The following is a 22,383-nucleotide window of genomic DNA, read 5'->3' as shown; positions in this document are numbered from 1 at the left end:
GCTAAGTGTTTCACTCGGTGTTTCACTCAACCCTCTTAATGATCTCACAAACACTCAAGAGAATCTCCTCGGTTCTAAGAGAACTAAATCAAAAACTCGATGTAGATCTCTAAACCAATTCAGAATATCAAGTGATTATGAAGAAAAGAGAAGATAGAGAGAAAAGATTTTTTTTTTTGGTTTCCACAGATCTTTTTTTTTTTTTTTTGATTCTTTTTTTTTTTGTGTTCTTTTTTTTAAAAAAAAAAAACAGATCTGGAATTACAAAAGAAAGAAAGGATAAGACGGAATTTGAAAAGACAAAAAGATAGATAATACCGCTTTTTTCAAGTGCGTGGCTCTGATACCACTTGATACGAATTCCCAAAGAACGGCACACACTTGGTCGGTATCGGATGGATAGATCCTTGACTCCAAACGGTTTCACGGAGAAGATGCTAAGGGGTGGGTTGAAACCCGAAGATCCTTAGGCCCAAACTCGCGGTGAAAGGCTTGAAACAAGGGGGTGACTAAGCTGGCTGATTGGATCCGTGGAAAAAGGATGTTAAGGCGTGAGAACTAAGTTCCCGAAAATCCCTAAGCCCCTTTAACTACTTGAACGTCCCAACGAGACAACTGGGTGAAGGCTGCGTCAAGTTCTATGGATTGAACTTGATAAACCGAAAAGATTCAAGAGGCTAACCACCTAAGGAATCGAAAAAGTTCTAAAAGAACAAAGGAGAAAACTCAGATTTTATTTGATAAGTGAATGTCGAAAATGAGAAGGGGTACAAGCCTTTATGTAGCAGGCGAAGTAGTTCAAGAGACAAACTCGAAAATGACAGAAAAAATTAATAAAGTCTTTGACTGAAATAAATAAACTAAGGATTGACTCTTCGGCTGGCCTTTGACTGACTCTTGAATTGCCAAGCCAAAAATGACTCTTGCTCTGCCGACCCATGAACCAGACCGCAAACCAACCTAGGTCGAGAGATGGGCAATGGACTTAACCTCATTAAAACCCCACCCGGTAAACCCATTGGGACAAACCCGGGTGTAAGGAAAAAGAGTATTAAGCCATCACCCGGAACAGATTAGTTACAGCCGGCGTTCATGAGCACGGCCACAATCTTAGGTGATGCTGGGTCGCCTGGTCCGATTTTAATTCCATTAAGTACAGCCTGAACCGTCCCTGCCAGCTTCTTAGCTCTGGATCGCGTCATAGGTCCATCCAGTACGGCCAACTGTGCTTCCGGAACCTCGATTCCATTGTCTGGGTCGTCCTCTGGGTCCATGATCGTATCAAGTATACTCATTCCCGCAACAAAATGGAATTTTATTTGATGCTTCGAGGAACGCCAGTCTCTCGACTGAGAGGAACGCCTTAGGTTAGCTTACCCCTTAGAACGTATCATCTATTCTCTCTAGCTCTCGACTTGAATAGAACATTTCTTTAGCTCTTTCCCTGGGTTTCCTAGATATCATCAAGGTTTCAAGTTTCAAATTTTGTGAAGATGGCATCTATGGAAAGACACATAGAGTGAGTTTCTCTACGAGCCAGCACACTACTAAGAATCCTCTTATGTGCATTCAGATTTATGGGGAGCACCTTCAGTCCCATTATCTTTTTGAAAGTTTCAGTATTTTCTAAGTCTTATAGATGACCTAACACAGAAGACCTAACAATTACTAACAACCGGATTGAGTGCACTTGATGCTACAATTGTAACACCTTTCCCCTGGTCCGTACAGATATTCGATTTCTGACTTCTGTTCCGATTAAATGGGAGATGTCTGGTGGAAGAATTTTTCCTTGCTAACCAAGAGATGAACTCCGCACACCGATAGTCCTATGAGTGTTGTGCCAAACATTTCCTACCTCCTTTGGGAGTTCACTTCAGATTTCAAACAGCTACAGAAGAAGAACTGCAGGAACAAATGGACTATATGAAATCACTCCCATATTCAAGTGCTGTTGGAAGTGATGTACGCAATGATTGGTACAATACCAGATTACCCTTATCCAGTAGGAGTGATTAGCAGATATATGATTAAGCCATTGAGGGTTCATTGGCAGGCTGTGTAATGGGTCTTAAGATACATCAAGGGAACACACACAAGCTGTGAAGTTAACCTTCAAGAAGAGTGATGAATTTGTAATTGATTAAAGGCTACTGAAATCCCATAGGCCTCTGATCCTAATACTGAATACCTTTCGTAGATCCAGGAATGGACAAAGCGAGAGGACGAAAAAAGTAAAATATTACAGGGGCTTGGGATGCCTCACCAGGATGAGCCGGTAGCACTTGGTGTGAGTGCGCTAATAAACTAACCATTTGATAATAAAAATTCCCTATCGAATATACGCTTTAGGTTAAGTGAAGGGATAGACCGAACCAGCTCACTAACAAAATTTTAGATCAGGGAATCATCACCCTAAGCATATCTCGTTAGATGGTTAGATGGATGTCGTTGACGCAAAGAGAACTTTTATGGCACTTTCACAAAGCGGAATATTATCAGTAGTATATACCTTCCCTAGGAAAAGCGGTAGAACATCTTGATTTCAAAGGCATTCCTCGGGGTGTTGGTAAGGGGTTAGCAGTAGAACTGTTACTTACCTAATCTCATGTTTCTCCTACTTTGTTTGCAAACTAATAACACCGGATTTTGACCATTTTTATGGATCGTTTTAATATCTTATGCAGGTGTTTTAACTCTGTTTTCAATGGTTTTTAATTGATTTCTATGTTTTAGAGTTTTAAAAGACTTTTCAGGAAACTTGGACTAAAGATGTGCAATTTGGAACAAATGAGCAATTTTGGATAAATGCAAACCGTCAGAGGTATGGTACTCGATGGAGACCTTTTCACCGTCTGATCATCCCCAACATTTGAGACAACATAGAAGAGACAACCAGCTTTCTAATGCAATTGGTTTGGAGACAATCCAACGGTTAGATATTCAGATATTCCTGATGCACTAAAGACAGAAAATGCAGTCTCGAAGGAGAGCATAGGCCGCGACCGCGGCCAGACCATGATTCCCCGCGGTCAGGACCACCGCCACCACGGCCAGACAACATTGACGTCCGAAAGTGACCTAATTAAAGCCCAAGTCCAGCCCAATACTCATTCTTCAAACCCTAGACGTTTCCAACGAATTAGAAGGCTATATATACTCGTTTTAGGTCATTCTAATGACCAAGTCGTGGAGAGAGAGAGCAGAGAAGAGCCGCATACCTCGGAGTTGCCATCTTCGGGAGAAGAAGGAGTCGCCGAAGGAGCCACCATTGATCTCCATCTTCACCCTCGTTCTTCGTTCTTTACCTTTCTCTTATTTAATTTCCAGCAAACTACAATACTTCTATGATGTTTTTATACACTATGATTGAGTAATTCCCTTGTTGGGTTTTAAGGGATTTTTCAAAGGGATTCATGGATTGATTTCTGATTTGTTAGATTAGGGTTTATCTTTAGAGTTCTTCGTCTAAATCTGCGTTTCGTTTATGTGGCTTTGATCGATAATCTAGCTACTGCGATTAGGTTGATTTACTCACCAAAAGTGTTGTTGAATCGATTAACCCTATTTAGATGAACAAATTCTCTTAGACGGCGTGAGTCGATCTAAAGCGTTTTGTGAAATTATCAAACTAATTTATCTAGAAACTTAGAGAACTGAATGGGAGTTTAGTAAATCTGATTGAATTGATTTGTGATTAATACTACGTGAGTAGGTTAGTCTGAGTTTGATTTCAGGAACACATCTATAGAAAACTCTATGTTTAATTCTCTTGTTAGCTAGTCTATGATTTCCCGGCGAATTCCCTAACGCCCAACACCTTCTCATATTTATTTGATCTTACTGTTTACTAGTTTTTAAGTTTATTATTTGCTATTTTCGTCACTGTTCACAACCCCCAAACAAACACCCATATTTTCATCTTAGCTCAGTTCTCATCTCAAGTAAACTAGTATTGCAGTTACTTGGTTTTCAGTGGATCGACCCCTAAGTACGACAACGTACATCTGTGCGCTTGCAGAAAACTAGGGTTAAAACCTGAACACATCACAAACCAACTCGGAACGGAAAGAGAGGGAGAGTACAAGCTCAGCTAACAACAGAAAGAAGGTTCGCTCCTCACCTTTGAAATGTATCTTGAGCAGCTAATCAGTCAATACCCTATGCTCTTATTTCACACAATCCATGAACTTCCATAAATAAGGGAAGAAAAGTCTGTAGGAAGCTACCCGAAGATAGGACATTCATTCCTCTAAGGCAATGCCTTTAGTTACTCAACTACTTGAGCTCATTCGAGACCAGCTAAGCATTATTGGCTACCAGGGCGCTACCAGAACTACTCAGATCAGACCGTCGGCTTCCTAACTCCTTTCATTTATAATAGGAGAAAAACAAAGACGAAGGTGAATCCTTTTCTCCCCTCTTCTCTTGGTACACGAGCTGAACCCATTCATTGCTGCTTCCTTGGTTGCTGCACCTGCTTCTGCTCTTGGTTTGGTAACAAAAACTGCTTGGCACGTCTCAGACCAGGGCCACTTGTGATCCCTTTTCAACAAATCTGTAAGCGGGGCTGCTCTTTTTCGAATACCCCCACCTTAATGAATTTTGTTAGTTTGCCTATCTAAAGTATCCGCCAAGGACCTTCCTGGACAAGATTTCAAATGCTAAGGTGGTCACCCGGGGAGTTGAGATGAAAAAAAACGAATTACTTGAGTTTCGGTCCCTTTTGACTAATGGTCGGCTTGTGGTCAACCACCTTTTTCTTCTCATTCTGACTTAACTTGTCATCGCTGTTGAGTTTGTGCCACTACTTTTTCTGGAATAGATAAGCCTTTTTGCCTCAAACCTTCAAACTAACCAGTTTTCAGCCATTTGCCGCTGTCAGAATCATTTCCTCACGCTGTCAGGACGGAACCAAAGACCTAGACTTTAGCAACAATCCCCCTTTCGCGAAAATGAAAACATTCATGAGAAGCCACAGTTGCATGAAATTTGGCTGGTGTGGTCAATCCTATTTTAATATGCCTTATGGACTTGGCGAAATAAGAGCATCTTTTATCCTGTTGGCCGAGCCTTTTTCATTCCAGTACTTAAGTGAGAGCTAGAGCGCTTTTTTCTCGAGGAACGCCTCTTCCCGTCCGAAGGACAAGTAAAGTGAGAATTACTTTCAATAGATCGAGTGCGGATTTGGGATTCTCGGCTAAGAATATCAACCCAACTTGCTTACCAAGTTAAAGTAAGCAAGCTACCTTCTTCAATCAGAAAAAGAGAGACCCTTGAGCATATTCTTCTAGATTCATTAGAGTGATTGGCTCCGTTTGCGGATCCAGGAGTTTCAGTATAGTAAGCGGCGAGTACCATGGGAAAAAAAAGAAAGGTTCTTTTATGGCAATCCACTTATTTGAGCTAGTCAACTCGTAAGCATAGCTGGGGGAGTCTCTTTCCGGAAGAGAATGAAAATCATTAATATTCGTGGAAACCCAAGGCAAAAGGTCTTACGTTAATATTCTCGGAAATGCGAAAAAATTTCAGAATATCTTTTTCATACGTTATTCTCAGATCTCAGAGACAGATGGAGTCAGTCTTCTTATCATCATCGGATCAGTTCGGGCTGGCGCACGAAGCAGGAGGGCTTCGGTACAGTAGAGTCTTGTCTTCCCTATAGCTTTCCTTAGATGCGGGCTGGAAGGTCAGCTAGTTTATCAATTGTGCCAATCCTTTTTCTCTCTTTGACGACCGATAAAGAATAAAAGCAAATAACCCCTTAGCAACTAACCTGGCTCTGATACCATATTACCAAATGAAATCTCATTCTCATTAATTCAAAAAAAATTACAATTGGCGGTTTATATACATAGAAAGATCAGGCCTAAACCAGAGCCTTAAAACAGAAAAGAAACAAAATTGACCGGTTCATAACATACCGATTTATAAACACTAATGACTCATATTTACATCACTAATGACTCTATATACACTAATAGAAGCTACAGCGAGAGTAGAAAGTTTCGTAGACCAACCGTCACATTTTGTGGGGAACAAGATTAACGCTGGGATATACCTCTTGAATCCATCTGTTCTTGACAGGATCGAGCTGAGACGGACGTCGATAGAGAAAGAAATATTCCCTAAGATAGCTTCAGAGAATAAGCTTTAGGCGATGGTACTGCCTGGTTTTTGGATGGACATTGGTCAACCAAAAGATTACATAACCGGGTAAAGATGGTATCTCGATTCTCTAAGAAAGAAATCTCCTAAGGAACTGGTCACAGGGGATCATATAGTTAGGAATGTTCTGGTCGATGAGAGTGTGGTTATAGAAGAAGGTTGTTTGATTGGACCTGATGTTGTGATTGGTCTTGGATGTGTGATTGGTTCAGGTGTGAGATTGTTTGTGTGTACTGTTATGTGCAGTGTTCGGATCAAGGAACATGCCTGCATCTCTAATAGTATCATCGGATGGGATTCAACTGTGGGAAGATGGGCTCGGGTTGTTAACATAATGGTTCTTGGAAAAGATGTTCACGTTGCCGGTGCACAGGTTTATAGCAGTGGGATGGTCATATGAGTTTTATATACAGTAAAACCTCTATAAATTAATAATGTCGGGATCATGATATTTTATTAATTTATCGTGATATTAATTTATTTATAAATTAATAATTATTAATTTATAGAGAAAATTTGTTTTTTACCCATCTTTTTCTTAAATTTTCTTTCCAATGATGATTTTAAAATGATATGCACAAACTTAATAATTATTAATTTATAGATAAATTAAAATGTTTATATGCTTATAAAATGACATGCACAAACTTAAAATTATGATTAATAATCATAACAATCGCAATAGAATAGTTATTTCTATTTGTTAATTGTGTACTGAATTATCTATGTAAAAATATAAATCTTCATTAGTACAAATTTTTTTAAAAAAATATGGCTACTACCCTTAAGGTTGGTGCTGAAGTTGAAGACAATACCATAGTATATTTTGAAACAGTTATGTGTAATAAAATCAATTATCACATCTAAATTTTTTCACAAATTTTGAATGAAGTTAAAAAACAATATTAAAAGTTATTAATGTAAATAATTAAAAAGATGACTTTCAATAAAATTTCAAACTTAAATAACAAAAAAACAACACATTAATCATATTTTAGTATTTTATATCTTATCTATATATATACATAATTTTTATAATTATTAATTTATGTTTATGTTGAAACCATATATTTAAATAGGAGTTTTTCAAAAATTATTATCTTACTATATTATCGAATTTGATGAATTTTTACACTGACAGACTAGAAAAATTTATTAATTTATAGTGATTATTAATTTATCGAATATTAATTTATAGTGATTCTACTGTAATAAACTCATTATTCTTCTTCTCGTTCAATCTTTTGAATAAAGTTGAAAAGTTCTCTCTCCTCAAAATGTAGTATTTTTCTTCTACGAAGACTCGTCTTTCTCTGGAGTTTATCTCCACCACTTAACTCTCCATCTCTTGGTTCAATTCGGATTTATCTTTTGTGAGCTTCCATAGCTCTCCAATTAGTAGTATTGGCTTTTTGTATATATTTGGTGGTCAAAATTTGCTACTTCAAGTATTTATATCTTCTACAGAGAAAAAATTATAAAAATAAATTTTTAGTTACGAATTGAAAATATAGTTTATTGGGAGTTAATCCCATTGTGCGCCTAGTTTAATTCTTGATAAGAGTATCTTTTACGTTATTTTATAAGATATTTAGCAATTTTTGATCACGAAGCCCCCTCTTATTTAACAAAAAAAAAATATTAGGGCTAAAATTTTAACCGTATCCAATATACTATGGTTACTGTTTTTTTTTTAGAAAATGATGCTCTGCCAATTGAGCTATCACCCAATATACATATACATTAATATTTTAATATTTTGGGTGTAATAAAGTTGTTACGAAATCACGTGTACTCCACTGTTTTATTTATTTTTAAATAATATAGGCAAATTTAATCCATACATTTTTAATTTAGTGGTAAAAAAAATTGCTTCTAACTAATTTTTTTTTTTTTATAAAATTTTGTCTCCAACTTATTTTGTTTCTAGATCCGCCACTGAATTTGTGATTATTGAAATTACAAAGATTTCACTCATAAAAGATATTCTTCACGCAAGACACTCAACCAAAACCGTATATAAAACCAAACCGAAATTACCGAATGGTATTTTCCGGATGACTTTTGAAAATTGCCGAATAATTTGTGTTGTTGACTTAATTAAACTAATGTTGGTAACTAAACCAATGTTGGTCATTTTATCGAAGATGTAAACTTGTCATTTTGTACTTGCAGAAAATATGTATTTTTCTGTTGCTTTTAAATTTTAAAAGAGTTACCAAAAGGGTGGTGGCCTAGTGGTAACTCAAAGAGGGTTAGTTTCTATACGATTGGTATAGCAGTTAGAAATGGGTGCGCTTGCGGCATATTTATAACAGTGTTTACAACTTACTAAATACTTACAATATTTGACATTTAATTTAAATAAGAAAATAAAATTTATATTATTATAATAATTTTAAAAAAACTTCATTTCAAATATGTCATAAAATAAATGATCAGATTATTTAGAAGCTATTTTTAAGAGATTTAGAAAATTAATTAGTATATCAAAAATTTCTATGATTGCAAATAGACTATAGTTTCCTTCATCTAGATTAAGCTTATAAAAATTTGATAGGACAAAAATTTTTATAGTTTTTTCCTTTTTATCATTTTATTTAAGGTAATATTTCTAACCACCTACTACAACCGTTGCAACCGTAAATGTTTGTGGGAATGATCTTTTGATTTAGAACGATTTCAATTGATCTAGAGCAGTAAAAAATATTATGTGATTGTTGTCAATTATCAATAGCCTCAACCGCAGACAAATACTATGTTTGAGGATGATAGCGGAATAACCAACATCTGGTCACATTAATGAGGAAGTAGACTTATTATTTTGTACTAGATTTGTATCCGTGCATACGCGCGGGTTATGTTTCACGTAATATTTTTAAAAATATGTTTGTGTTGATATATGTATATATATATAGTAAATTATAAGAATATGAAATTTGTTTGATTGTTTAGTATTAGGTTTTTTAAAAATAAATTCTTTGTAAAACAAATAATTTTTTTTAAGGATTGGAAATATGGTAATTAGAAAAATTATTTTATTATTCTAGAAATCATAAACATGTTTATAAGTAAAAAAGACGTAGATAAAAGTCAGATTTTTTTGGTTGAATTGCTTGAAAACATATAATTACCTCCAATTTTTAATGCTCTCAAATTTATGACATATACAATTTCCTTGATTCTGCAAAAACCACCTCATACTTTATGTTTCACAATAAAATGCAGCTATAATAATATCATATTTGACCCATAAAAACCACCAAATATTTGAATGAAGATAACACTACATCTTTACATTTTTTCATACAACAAGCTTCGAAAAAAGTGTTTATGATGAGGATAAGCCGAAAAAAAAGTATCAAATTAGTATAAAAAAATATTAAAAAGTTTTAGACGAATACCAAAAAGTTAGAAATGTAAAAAATTATAAATATTATTTATTTATTTTTGTAAGGAATGTGAAAAGCCTTAATATTAATGTAACTTAATAGTTATGAACATAAATATATATGAAATAAACATTAAATAGAATAGTTAAGTTAGAAGTAGTGGTATTAATTAGTTTTTAAAATTTATGATTTATTAATTAGTTGAAAAGACAAGTGTTCTCCATTCAGATGCTGATGTGGCAGCATGATGGAGAGAGTTTACCTAAAATCATATATATGATTTGTAGAAAAGAGTATGTACTTGTTTCTTTTCCAAATTTACAAAAGTTTAGCCTACTTTTACCATTTTCGTACAATATTTAAAAGAAATAAAGAACGTCAGATTGTTTAACTTAAACATGACCAAAATGTTAATAAATGCACTAACTTTTAGAAGAAAAAACAACAATTTAAACCAGCATAATAGTGCAGTAAAACCACTTAAAGTACTGCCAACCCCAGAAAAAAAAAGTGATTTGAGATTCTAGCTTGAGCTGTTTACACATCTGCTTCAAGAGGATACGGCGCAATTACTATTGACAAGCCTATAAAATCTGCAAATCCTATTGTACACAAGCATAAATTAGTAGTTGGACCCTCTCGAGTATTGTTATTTTTAAGAAAATCATTTGATTCAAAATAATGAATAACATTTTTCATTATCTTTTTCTTATTATTATCTTGTGTGTTAGGTTGAATGAAGCTCTAGATATGAATTGTCACAAAAACACCGTAGTTTTTCAAAACCACCTCTTTACAAGTCGTAGTATTCTTAAAGTTCATTGTAAATCCAAAAATGACGATTTAGGTGAACATTTTGTGGAATTCGAAGGTCCATCATACAATTTCAGTTTTCATGATAGTGTCATCATTTTCTTATCTACAAAATGGGACTGTAACCTGTGGAAAGGGGCTAATATGGAGTATCACCAATCCATTCGTGCATATGTTGCAGAACTTATTCCCCGCTGTGGTAAGTTATACGCATGGGATGTTAGAGATGATGCAATTTACTTGTCAAAAGATGATGAGCCAGAAGAGCCAAAGTACCAGTGGATTAAAGACTAATGTTCATGAAGCTAAGTTATTTCTATTTCATCTATGAGCTAAGTTACCTTTTAAATTTTTATTTTAGAATTTACACCAAAAGTTTTAAAATAATTATGTTGTGTTTCTGTTTCTGTTTCTATTTATGAATCATTTATATAAAAGTTAAAAAGTACATAACTATCTTTCCTCTGATGCTAAACACCATTCTGGCCAAAATCAGAAGAAAGCAAAACTAGTTTTTCTTTGATGAAACATACTTACAGTAGTCTTAACAGCGCAGTTACAAAAAAAGAAGAAGCTGGGAGTTCGATGCCAAGGAGTACAAACATGATACATGATCAAAATGCAAAGCATGATAGAAAAAAAAAAAGAAAGAATAAGAGGTTACAATCATGGAAAATAACTGGAGGCTCCTTCGAAAAGTCTAGTCCACCTACCAGTAAAAAAAAAAATTCACTAGTCTTTCACTGAATTTCTCACTATTAAAAATATATAAAATACTAAAAAGAGGAGAAAGAGACTCATGAGAGACTTTAAGCCACATATTCCTTTATTATTAGTTCGTAATGCTTGCAATGCTGAGTGTTTAAATATGTTCTCCATCATGGAGAAGGTTGGCCGAGAGCTTCTATCTAAACGAAGAAAAAGTGATGAAATCAATCTCTCCCTGACAGAGGAAGTTGGTGACAAATTACCTCTCTGCAAGGGAGAAAGTTGGTATATTAGACAAACCCAAAACAGGAAAGTCCATCGAAATCCCAACAATTGGTATGGTAGGTTTAGAAATAGTCTTTGAATAAATTGGGCTGAGAAAGTGAGAAGAGTACAGACTCTGAATGGGCTACAGATTGAAACACAACTATTTAAATCCTTTTTGGTGTATAAATTTTAAGACCAAAAAAAAGGAGGAAACATAGCTAGTTCACAACATGAAATAAAGAACTTAGCTTCGAGAACATTAATCTTTAATCCAACTATACATGAGCTTTTCAGGCTTACGATTCTTTGATAAATATATAGCTTCATCTCTTGCGTTCCATTTGTATAACGCGCCGCATCTATGAATGGGATGTCCTTCATATGCCATAAAACTTTTATGATATTCCAGATTAGATCCTTTCCTCAAGTTACACTTGAATCTCGTCGTAAAAATGACACCATCATGAAAACTAAAATTATATGTATTATCTTTATATTTCACAAAATGATCGCCTAGATCATCGTCTCTGGATTTGCAATGTACTTTGAGAGTGCTTTGACTTAGAGAAAGGTTGTTTTGGAAAACCACGGTGTTTTTATGGCACTTAGTTTCATTCGATTCAAAACACAAAACAAATATAAGAAACAGAAAATTTAATACAAGATTCATTGTTTTTTTTGTAAATAAATTTTTCTCAAATCAAATTATAATTGAGAAGGTTACTAAATAATTATTAAATGTATATTTGCATGTCTTTACATATTTAAAAACTTGATGGGTTTCTCGAAGTAAATCTCAACATTTTTTCTCCGAATCTCCCCGGTTCAATGTTTGGACTCCATTTGGCAGACATATATAGAATTCAGTCGTGTTCTGGACAAAAATCTACTTTAAATAGACTTTTATTTGTTGCCATCAAAAAAAGGTTTATTTATTTAATATAGAAAGAGTGTCATTTATTTTTAATTTCATTTTATAAAGAGTGTTATTGTGTATTTTCAATGTAAAATATTAAATAAAAATCCAACTTCAATATTGTATTGGGTTGGAATAAGAAATGTTTTTTAAATATTAATAAAAGATAATATAAAACTTTTCTTAATATGTATGAGATGTGGCAAAGTGATACTTTTTGTAAATTAGAGGAAATAAATAGTATCTCAGTGTTTTTAGTTTTTCTTTTTTCTTTCTTTCTATCAGTTAATGCAACTATTAAAATTTTAGTCAATTAATAGAAAAAAGATGTCATCTTTCTGATTTCCATTAAAACGCACAAGTTCCTAATTATTTTGAATTTTACAACTAAAAATTAGTCGTCAATTTTATTTTTCCAATTTAAAATATACAAAAACTTACAAAACAGAAATATATGATATCAAAATTGTTTGTTTCTGCATTACTTGTGATAGTAGTATAAACAAATTAGACATCAGGATTTTAATGTGTGAATTATTTTATTTTTCTTTTTAAAATAAGGGAGAGTTTTCAGATTTAACCCATATTTCAAAGTCAAACACAAAACTAACCTCTTTTTTTTTCTCTCTCCAACTTTTGTTATTTTCTCACAATTTTATCTTTCCCACTTAAACTATTATCGAAAATGCCATTATACATCTAATAAATCGATTTTTCTTTAATTGACTAAAGTCTTCTTGGACCTTCTAAAGACTTTTTAATTACGAGAATGCCATCGTCTTCAATACCTTCAACCACCATGAACAACCATGAAAATGGAATAAATGCTTATCAACCTGTTTTAAAGCTGTAATAAAAAAAATATCTAAGCTCATTCACTCATAACCTTGCTCATTCTATCATAATTTCTTCTCCAAAACATCTGGGCATAGTTGCAATGCTTCGCGCCATCCTTTTGCGGTGAATTCTGGTTTACTCGACACCTGGGTTGTTTAATTTCAGTGAAATCCTAAGTTCTGGGTAGATAAGAGAAACTTAGGGGAGCTCAATTTTGTCAAAGGTAATCCTCGCACTTCAATTTCTCTACATTTCTGTTTTTATATCGCGAAAGTAGACTTCTCGTGAACTATACTGAAGTCTGTGAGTCAACATAAGGTTATTTTTGCAATTGACTTTTAAAAAGTAGACTTCTTTAAACATCACGAGAAGTCTACTCGATATCCTTTGAAAACAAAAAAAATCATAGTAGACTTCATCTGACGGCTTAAAAAGTCTACGAAAGAAAAGAGGTTATTTTTGTAGTTGACCGTATTTTGACTTTTTAATGTAGACTCTAACTGAAGTCTACTGTTTACGTCTGCACACGAAGTCTACATTTAAGTTACTTTTGTAGTTTGACCAAAAACGTATAGGTCATTTTTGTGTTTGACTTATGTTTTTCAAAAATAAAAAAAATTAAAAAATTTTCAAAAAGCTTCAGTAGACTTCACAAAGAAGTCTACAAACTGTAGACTTCTGAGTGAAGTCTACCTATTGTGTTCGGTCAAAATTAGAAGGAATATTTTTTTGAGTAGACTTCATTGTGAAGTCTACTAAAAAAATTCAATTGCAAAAATAACCTATTTTTTTCCGTAGACTTCTATTTAAAAAGTAGACTTCAAACGTAGACTGCCAAAGAAGTCTACTCTTATATGAAGTCTACAATAGAAGTCTACTGTGTTAGTCAATGCGGTGGTCAAATGCAAAAGTAACCTTTTTTGCCTGAAGTCTACACCTGAAGTCTACTGAAAGAAAAGTCAACGGAATGGTCAATTGCAAAAATAACCTTTTTTTAGTAGACTTCAGTAGTAGACTTCTCAATGAAAAAGTAGACTTCTCCTCCAGTCTACATTCGAAGTCTAAATAAGAAGTCTACTTTCCTATGTTTTTTTTAAAACGCGTTTTAAGTAAATGTATAAAATATTTTTCAAACTTTTTGGTTCAGAATTGCCTCTTATTAGGTGATTGAGCTACCCATTGAATTTTATCTCATTTCATTGGATATTCATGGTGGAATCAGAAGTTTCAATTTTTAAGATACTTAGCTTATAAACGTAGACTTCATAGTGAAGTCTACGTTCTAAGTCTGCACTAGAAGTCTACGTTTAGACGTTTTTGTAAAAACGCCATTTAAGCAAATCTATAAAAAAAATTTCAAATTTTTTTGTTTACAATTGTTTATTAATTAGTGATTGAACTACCTAGGGTTTTTTATTCCGTTTCATTGAATATTTCTTGTTGAATCAGAATTTTCGATTTTTAAGGTACTCAGCTTATCAAAGTAGACTTCATCGTGAAGTCTACTTTGATACAAAAAGTCTCTATGCAGTGTTTGCTAATACGGTTTATATGGTTATTTTTCAGAAGATGCTCAAATTCCAGTTGTGTACGGTGAGTGAAAGTTTAAGGAGAATTCATGGCACTTTGTTGTTGACATTGGTAAAGGTGGAAGAATGTGGTTTTTGAACGATGGTTGCACCTTTGGGCAGCTTACTGAAATGGCGCGAGATGATTATAACTTGGGCAAGAGGACTGAGATCATCGAGTTAACCTACGCACTACCAGTCTCAATGTTGCAAAATATGGCTCCAGATACACCTCCAATGCATGTCACCAATGATAGACAAGTTTCAAGCTTGATTGCGTTAAGCAGAGTACATTTGTTACGCCTTTGTGTGTCCTGTCGAGTGGAGATGGATACTGAGGAGAACCAGGAACGATCAGATGAAGAGTTTGGTGAAGATGTTGAGGAAAATTCAGAACATTCAACCGATGATGAGGTAGACAGTTCTGATGTGAACGACGATGGAGAAGATGTCGACGATGCAGCTTACTCTGACGGAGAAGATTACAGTGTCTACGGAAAAGTGAAAGATGAAGATGATGAAGAAGATGAAGTCTGTATTGAAAAGGTCAGAACCCGATATGGTGAAACAGGGAGCACGCCCATGTCATGGTCTGATAATATATATGTTGGGGTAAGTTTCCTTACAAAAGAGAAGCTGTTATCAGAGGTTAGACTGACTGCCATAATGTTAAAATTTGCTTTTAAAACACAGAAGTCTACCAAGAACCTGTTTGTGGCTAAATATCGAGTGGAAGGATGTGCATGGATGGTTAGATCGAGCGTGAAGAATGATGCATCCACTTTTTGGGTGACAAAATATGTGAAAGACCACACATGTTCAATAGCCCATCGAATGTCTCACCGTGGAAAGTCTACTCCTAAGTATATTGGCCAGCTGTTTATAAGCTATTTCGGCATAATTGATGGACTTACACCAGAACATGTCAGGGTTTCAATGAAGCATATGTTTGGCATCAGGATGGATAACACTACCTCTTACAGATCTTTGATATATGCCCAACAATTGTTCAGAGGAACAGCTGAAGATGGATATGCGAGTCTACCAGCTTACCTACATTCAGTGAACAAAGCCAATCCGGGAACTGTATCAGCTCTTCATGTAGATTCGAATAACAAATTCAAATATCTATTTATCGCATTTGGAGCATCGATTGCTGGTTTTCAGTACATGAGAAGAGTTATTGTGGTTGATGGTTGTCATCTAACAGGGAAATACGAGGGTACTTTGTTGGTTGCCACCGCACAAGATGAAAACTTTCAGATTTTTCCTTTGGCCTTTGGAATTGTTGATGGTGAAGATGATGCTTCATGGGAATGGTTTTTTTCTAAACTGCGTGAATGTGTCTCAGATGGTTATCCTTTGGTGATAGTTTCTGACAGACATATTTCTATTAAGAAAGCTTGTGAAACTATTTTCCCATGGGCAAAACGAGGGATCTGCTACTACCATCTACAACATAACATAGTAACAAAGTTTAGGGGGAAGCAGCTGTTGTACTTGGTTAAACGTGTGGCTTATGCTTACAATCTCTATGACTACAACCGGTACATGGCGGAGCTGAGACAGATCAAGCCTGACCTTGCTGACTATTTGGAAGAAGCCGATGTCTCTCTTTGGTCCCGAGTTCATTTTGTTGGAGACAGATACAATATTAAGACTAGCAATGTTGCAGAGTCTATAAATGCTGCACTTAAGAAGGCCCGTGGCTATCCCATTTCATTCCTCTTGGATTTCATCCGATAGAAGCTCGGTCGGTGGTTTTTAAAACGCAGAGAGGATGCTTTGAGTCTCACAACACATAATACTCGGGGAGTGGAGTATTTGCTGGCGATTCGTGGACATTATGCAGATGCAATGGAGGTGGACCGAATTGACACTTGGAGATACTATGTGAAAGGAGGAACCAGGAATTGTATTGTTGATTTGGAACATGGAATGTGTGAATGTGGTGTGTTTTACATCGAGAAGATCCCATGTTCACATGCTATTGCAGCTGCATTAGCCGGTGGGATATCTGTGGATTCTCTTGTATGTCCGACTTACTCAAAAAACTACTTGTTTGCAGCATACTCTGCCAACATATATCCCCAAATTTCAGAGGTCCAAGGAGGCCCAACTTCAATATGTCTGCCACCAGACATTCGCCGTGCACCAGGCAGACGGAAGAAGTCTCGGTGGCAATCATGGCTAGAAATTGCTAGGAGAAAAAGCAAGAAGCCAAGGAAGCTGCACAAAGTATACAGCTGCTCCCAATGCAAGCAACCTGGTCATACCCTACCGAATTGTGTAAGTTGAGCTAAACTCGAATAACAATGTTGCAATTTTTATTTAATATACTTAGCCGTCGAAGATTCACCAGGAAAATAACAAGAAGGCTCCGGAATAGGAAGACAAAGCATCTATTGTTCTCAAAGAAGTCTGCTTTGGAAGTCAACTTGCGAAGTCTATTGGTGAAGTCTACTTTCGAAGTCTACTATATGTGTGATATTTTGGTACAACGGTTATGTTTGAAACGACTTCATATATGTAACTGTTCTAACGACTTTAACGGTGCGTATAACCGTTGTACCTGTTTGTGTTCTGTATTTCTGCTTATAAATTCTCGGGTTTAGACGAGTTATAAGCTCATTCCAGACCCATTTGAAGATGTCGAACCCCTTAAACTTTAACTCTCTCCCTTCCGACATTCTGTGGGATATCCTCTTAAAAATCACTTCGCGTTCCTACGGTGGGCTCTGTAGAGCAAGGGTCTCCTCCAAACATCTAAATGAGATTTCTAATGAAGAGGGTTTTTAAGAGCCATTGATCTAATAACTTTGACGATTCCATGGGTCTGGGATCAACATGGGAGGGTTGACGCTTTCTTTCGGCGCTGTTTGGAGTGTGGAAATCCTACAGCGCAATACCTACGAGCCGTTTCTCTATGAAGATAGCATCCAAGAAGGATTTAACTTAATAAAGGTGTCATCAAATGGAGGATGCCTCATGGCAACTTACTCCATGGTTATGTTCGCTTTAACCATGGATGGTAGCCATGATGTATTTAGCCACATTCGTGGTATAGTTCCGGCAGAGGCAACGAAGATGCGGAAGACTGTGCAGCACATAAACAGGTATCCGACCACATATAAGAAGCCTGACGCGTTTCACGAACCGGTCTTCCATGTTTTTGATAAGGCACAATCAAGGAGTTGTGCTTGTATGAATCTGCCAAACCAGCACTGGATGGATGATGAACGCCTCGTGGACTCATATGGTGACAAACTCTGCAGTCCTTGCTTCTGGAAGTTGGAATGTGCCTTATTCTGGAAAACAATTCCTGGATTTGCAAATGAATGGCCGCAGTGAAATTAGTTGACTCCATGTTTTATGTTTTTTGGGTTTACTTATATGTTTACATGACTATGGTAGACTTCGTTTGTAGACTTCGTTTGTAGACTTATAATTCTTATTTTAATAAAACTTTTTCCTTGTACACTATCGGTGTACGCTTTTTCCGTATACACTTTTTCCGTCTACACTTTCTGGTATACTCAAAAATTACATAACTTAATCAGTTGTAAGGGTGAAATCGAAAATTAGAAATACTAACATGTTAATAGACTTAGTAGACTTCAGTACAGATACAATTACAACTTAGTAGACTTCAGTCAAAGACTTCAGTCGTAGACTTCAGTTTGAGTACAATATCCTAAACGAAAATACAACATATTTGGCAAGTTAATTATGAGATATGTGGCCAAAAAACTTCCACACCTATCATCTACCAATTGCTAAAATGACCTCCAATCACATTGAAGGTCATTTATGCAAGTAGCCCAAAAGTTGCCATAAAAATCAAAGTTAGTTTTAAGAACGGAAACACTAAGCTTGCCTATCATAAACATCCAGCCCGGTTGCATCTAGCTTATCATGGCCCTTACATCCTGTTTCGTCATAGATCTCTGCAGCCATTTTCTCCCTGATTTTTTGCATGTTTTTATCGCAGAGTTCCGGAGGAAATGGCAAATCCAATGCATGACACTCGATGTACTTCAGGCAGTACACTCCGCAATCACCACTCTGAATGTTTTGAGGTATCTCCGTACCTGGTACTCGCGAATGGGTGAACGGCGTGTTGGGGAATCTCCACTTGTCATCGTCAGGTGCACAGGTCTGAAGAAGGTAGGTAGGGTATCATAACCGCAAGAGGCTCCACAGCTTCCGCAATTTGTTCGTCAGATGCATGTTTGGTTCGCGCATGGCTATCCCAAACCGTGATATGCTTGGTCACAAATGAGACCAATATTGCTACCCAATGGTCCTCCCTAATGTGCAACATGGAGTACAACGAGTCCACATCATATGCCCACGTCTTCTTAGTCTGGCAGTAGATAGGTAATTCGCCAGTGTAGTACGAATATGCTCCAGGCGGCAGAAGTTTGCCAGACCCATCTGCATTCGGCTCGGATTTTTTGAACTCTTCGTAGTCCCGCCTCCAAACAGTAGCAAACATGGAGTTCAGGAAGCAAATCCGGTCGGATACAAACCACTCCGGATGCTTGGATAATCGCAGCCTGAGTAGGTTGATGTAAGCTTCCATGTGCTGCACATTGGGGAAAATAAGAAATGAGTGAAGTCTGCAAACGAAGTCTATTATAGAAGTCTACGGAAGAAGTCTACGGAAGAAGTCTACGGAAGAAGTCTAACCACGAAGTCTACTATGAGAAAGTAAAAGACTAACCGTATCAGCTAGCCATTTCGTCGGTGTCCGGAGAATGTAATATCAATCGATCGAAGAGTTTCTTGGGCGTTTTGGCCAGGCACTGTACAAGTGAAAGAGTTAGAAAGGAAATAATACTATGAAGAAGTCTACTTACATACGTATAGAAGTCTACTTACGGGTTTGATTTGATAAAGTTCATTAGAGTGGTATGCTTCGCCCTGACACCAGTTTGATCAAAAGGATCATATCCACGGGCACGGCCGGAGTGAGATGCCGACGATAGAATGATGGCCTTTGCGGTGCTGTTTCCTAAGAAGGGACTCTTCTGTGTCGCAGCCAGCTGGCGGTGTCGGGCACTCGTTGCTCGGGCAACTAGCTGAGCCGCTTCTCTGGCTTTGGCATTTTTGGCAAGTGCAACCGCGTCGAAGTCTACATTACATGTCTTCGGGTCAATTTCACAAATACTAGGCTCTGGGGCCTCTTCTTCATTCACGGCAGCCTTCTTTCCTTTTGCATCCCCGGGGGCGTTAACACTCTCACACGCACCAACGTTGACATTAGCTTTCATCGGAGCATCATCTTTCTCTGAATTACTCTGCAGTTTATTGTCAGAAACATGCATGAATATACAAATGAGTACACCAATGCTATAATTTAGTAACATGTTTTATCATAGTCTGAAAATTGTAAGCAACAAGTTTTGAAAACATAAGTAAATAATCTCACATGGTACATAACAGTAGTAAACATGTTCGAATTCAAATGACATTAGTATTAAGTGTTCCTAATTTTGTGTGATCTTGTTCGCATGTAATGTTTTCGTATAGGAGGAGGGTTTTTGGAACTAACCCCTTCATGCTTCTTGGATCCAGTGCCCTACTGCTGGGTTGGCTCTTCCTCAGTGTGCTTCGCCGACCCCGTAGTCAACTCTTCTACCACACGCTCTACAATTTCAACCTTCTCGGTGAGAAGTTTGATCTGCTTTTCACAGCTACCAAGACCATTCAGCATCTTGGTTGAAAAGCTTTTGAAGCATTGGTCGAAGTGCGCTTTCATAGTAGCGACAACTCCGACCCCTTCATCACCAACGAATGATGCGGCAGATGCAGAGGCTGTGCGGGATCTCTTGCGACTTGATTCATCTGAGGGAAGGCTCCTCTTTCCAGCTTCTGAATTGACGATGTGTGCACCCAAAACACCTTCCAAAGGCCAATGGTTTTTTGAGAACTTGAAATTGGGGTCATGGAGTGCATTGACAATCTTGACAATATCTGGATCCTGTTCGTCATCATCCCACACGGGAAACATATCCGCCAAGTCCTTAGCCACGCAGCACTGTATGCGAGCCTGGAAAAACACAATTAATAAATGGATTTAGGGCCATATGAAGCCTCGCTAAACTACGTATGAAGTCTACTCCTGAAGTCTAACAATGAAGTTTACTCCTGAAGTCTAACACAGAAGTCTACACCTGAATGTCAAACACTATTAATTATACATATAGAATTCTACACATGAAGTCTACTTCTGAAGTCTACTACACTAATACAGTACCTGTTTTAGCATGTTGGCTTTGACGTTCTTTCGTCCTCTGGATCCTTTGTAAGCCAGCAAAAGAGGTTCTTCAGTAACATTTGGCAATGGTTCGCCAAATTCAGCAGCAAAATCCGGTAGAGCATAGTACACCCACACTTGAAGAGCTTGCACAAATCCTTCTATATGAATGTTTTTGCTGAGATCTTTCTCCTTAACAGAATTAATCAAATGCTGAAAAGCAATTCTTCCCCATGGAAACTCCTTAAAACCTTCGAGATCCATCACTAGTCTGGCATGGTTGACATTTGTGGATGAGCCGGGTCTCGTTGCCACTATGAAACCAGCGTAGATCCCAAGATAACCCAACCGCAGCCTATCATCACGAGACCATGATGAGCAGTTGGAACAGGCTTCGATAATTTCGGTAGTGCTTGGGCCCGACTCGGCATCGACCCCCATTAGCTCCCAAAATGCACGCGTGTCATCTTCAAGCGCAAGATCAGTTAAAGCCAAGTCATCCACGTACCCGCAGTTGAGTCCGGTGATCTCCTCAAACTCATGCAATGAAAACCGAATTGGAGTGGTACCAAGGAGGCTCCATATCTCGTACCTCTGCTTGCAAACTATCTGAAAGGTCAGCATGTGGTGCACCAGCCTAGAAGCCCAACCAAAATCAAACTCGTGGAACTTTAAAAAGACACCCAACGGTGACTCGTAAATCTCTTCCCATTCATCCTCCTCTAGAGTTGACTTTAGTGCAGGGACCAGCCTATAATCATCAGCGTAATAGCCGATGCTTTTATCCGGGACTGGCTCAAACCCTTTGGTGTAAAGTCTTCTGGGGAATTCAGAGGCCATTATCTAACAAAGATTCCTGCATCAACGGTAACAAAGCTCTAATGAGAAAAACTAGTAACGGTTTGAAACTATACCCGAATGAAGTCTACATTTTCAAAATGAAGTCTACTTTATCAAAATGAAGTCTACTTTCCCAAAATGAAGTCTACTTTCCCAAAATGAAGTCTATTTTCCCAATATGTGAAGTCTACTTTCAGTAAAAGAAGTCTACTTTCACAAAAAGAAGTCTACTTTCACTAAATGAAGTCTACTTTCACAAAATGAAGTCTACTTTCACAAAATGAAGTCTATTTTCACATTCTAAGTACAATCCGAGTCGCGAAGTCTACTGAAGTCAACCGAAGCACCCTTAACATTTAAAAAACAGTATATGAAGCAATCAAAACATCATAAATACTACATATGAAGTCTACAAAACCCAACCGAAGCAATCAATACATGATAAATACTGTATATGAAGTCAATCTACAAAGTTTAGAGTGTTACCGCCTTTATTAGATGCAGCTGGCGCCGAGAAAATACAACCAGATCTAGTAAAAAAACCTAAGTCAAACCCGACGGTTACAAAAATTACAGGAAGATAGAAGAAATTTAAGAATTGCTAAGTATATA

The 22,383-nt window shown here is 36.7% G+C and overlaps 2 protein-coding genes and 1 pseudogene across 2 annotated transcripts; 2 read left to right on the top strand and 1 right to left on the bottom strand.

Moving 5' to 3' along the window:
• Positions 1-5,962: 5,962 nt before the first annotated feature.
• On the top strand, positions 5,963-6,568 carry LOC112081485 (annotated as a pseudogene).
• Positions 6,569-16,526: 9,958 nt separating this feature from the next.
• On the top strand, positions 16,527-16,967 carry LOC112081484. Its single transcript, XM_024148241.1, has one exon. It carries the CDS (start codon positions 16,527-16,529, stop codon positions 16,965-16,967), a length of 441 nt encoding a protein of 146 aa, XP_024004009.1.
• A 3,286-nt stretch (positions 16,968-20,253) lies between these two features.
• On the bottom strand, positions 20,254-21,771 carry LOC18026636. The gene is made up of 2 exons (XM_024147886.1): positions 20,932-21,771; positions 20,254-20,724 (listed from the first exon to the last, which is right to left on the bottom strand). Exons 1-2 carry the CDS (start codon positions 21,769-21,771, stop codon positions 20,254-20,256), a joined length of 1,311 nt encoding a protein of 436 aa, XP_024003654.1.
• Between the last annotated feature and the right edge of the window lie 612 nt (positions 21,772-22,383).

Source organism: Eutrema salsugineum, unplaced genomic scaffold (assembly GCF_000478725.1).
Source record: "Eutrema salsugineum unplaced genomic scaffold, Eutsalg1_0 scaffold_10, whole genome shotgun sequence".
Classification (NCBI taxonomy): Eukaryota; Viridiplantae; Streptophyta; class Magnoliopsida; order Brassicales; family Brassicaceae; genus Eutrema; species Eutrema salsugineum.
The sequence above is the reverse complement of the archived record's forward strand: the minus strand, read 5'-3'. Positions and strand labels throughout refer to the sequence as shown.

Excerpts from the sequence above, each read along its gene's own strand:
- LOC112081484 (XM_024148241.1), top strand. The coding sequence starts at position 16,527 with ATGGAGGTGGACCGAATTGACACTTGGAGATACTATGTGAAAGGAGGA.
- LOC18026636 (XM_024147886.1), bottom strand. The coding sequence starts at position 21,771 with ATGGCCTCTGAATTCCCCAGAAGACTTTACACCAAAGGGTTTGAGCCA. Across the intron at positions 20,725-20,931 it reads AAGCCAACATGCTAAAACAG|GCTCGCATACAGTGCTGCGT; the intron begins GTACTGTATTAG and ends GTGTTTTTCCAG.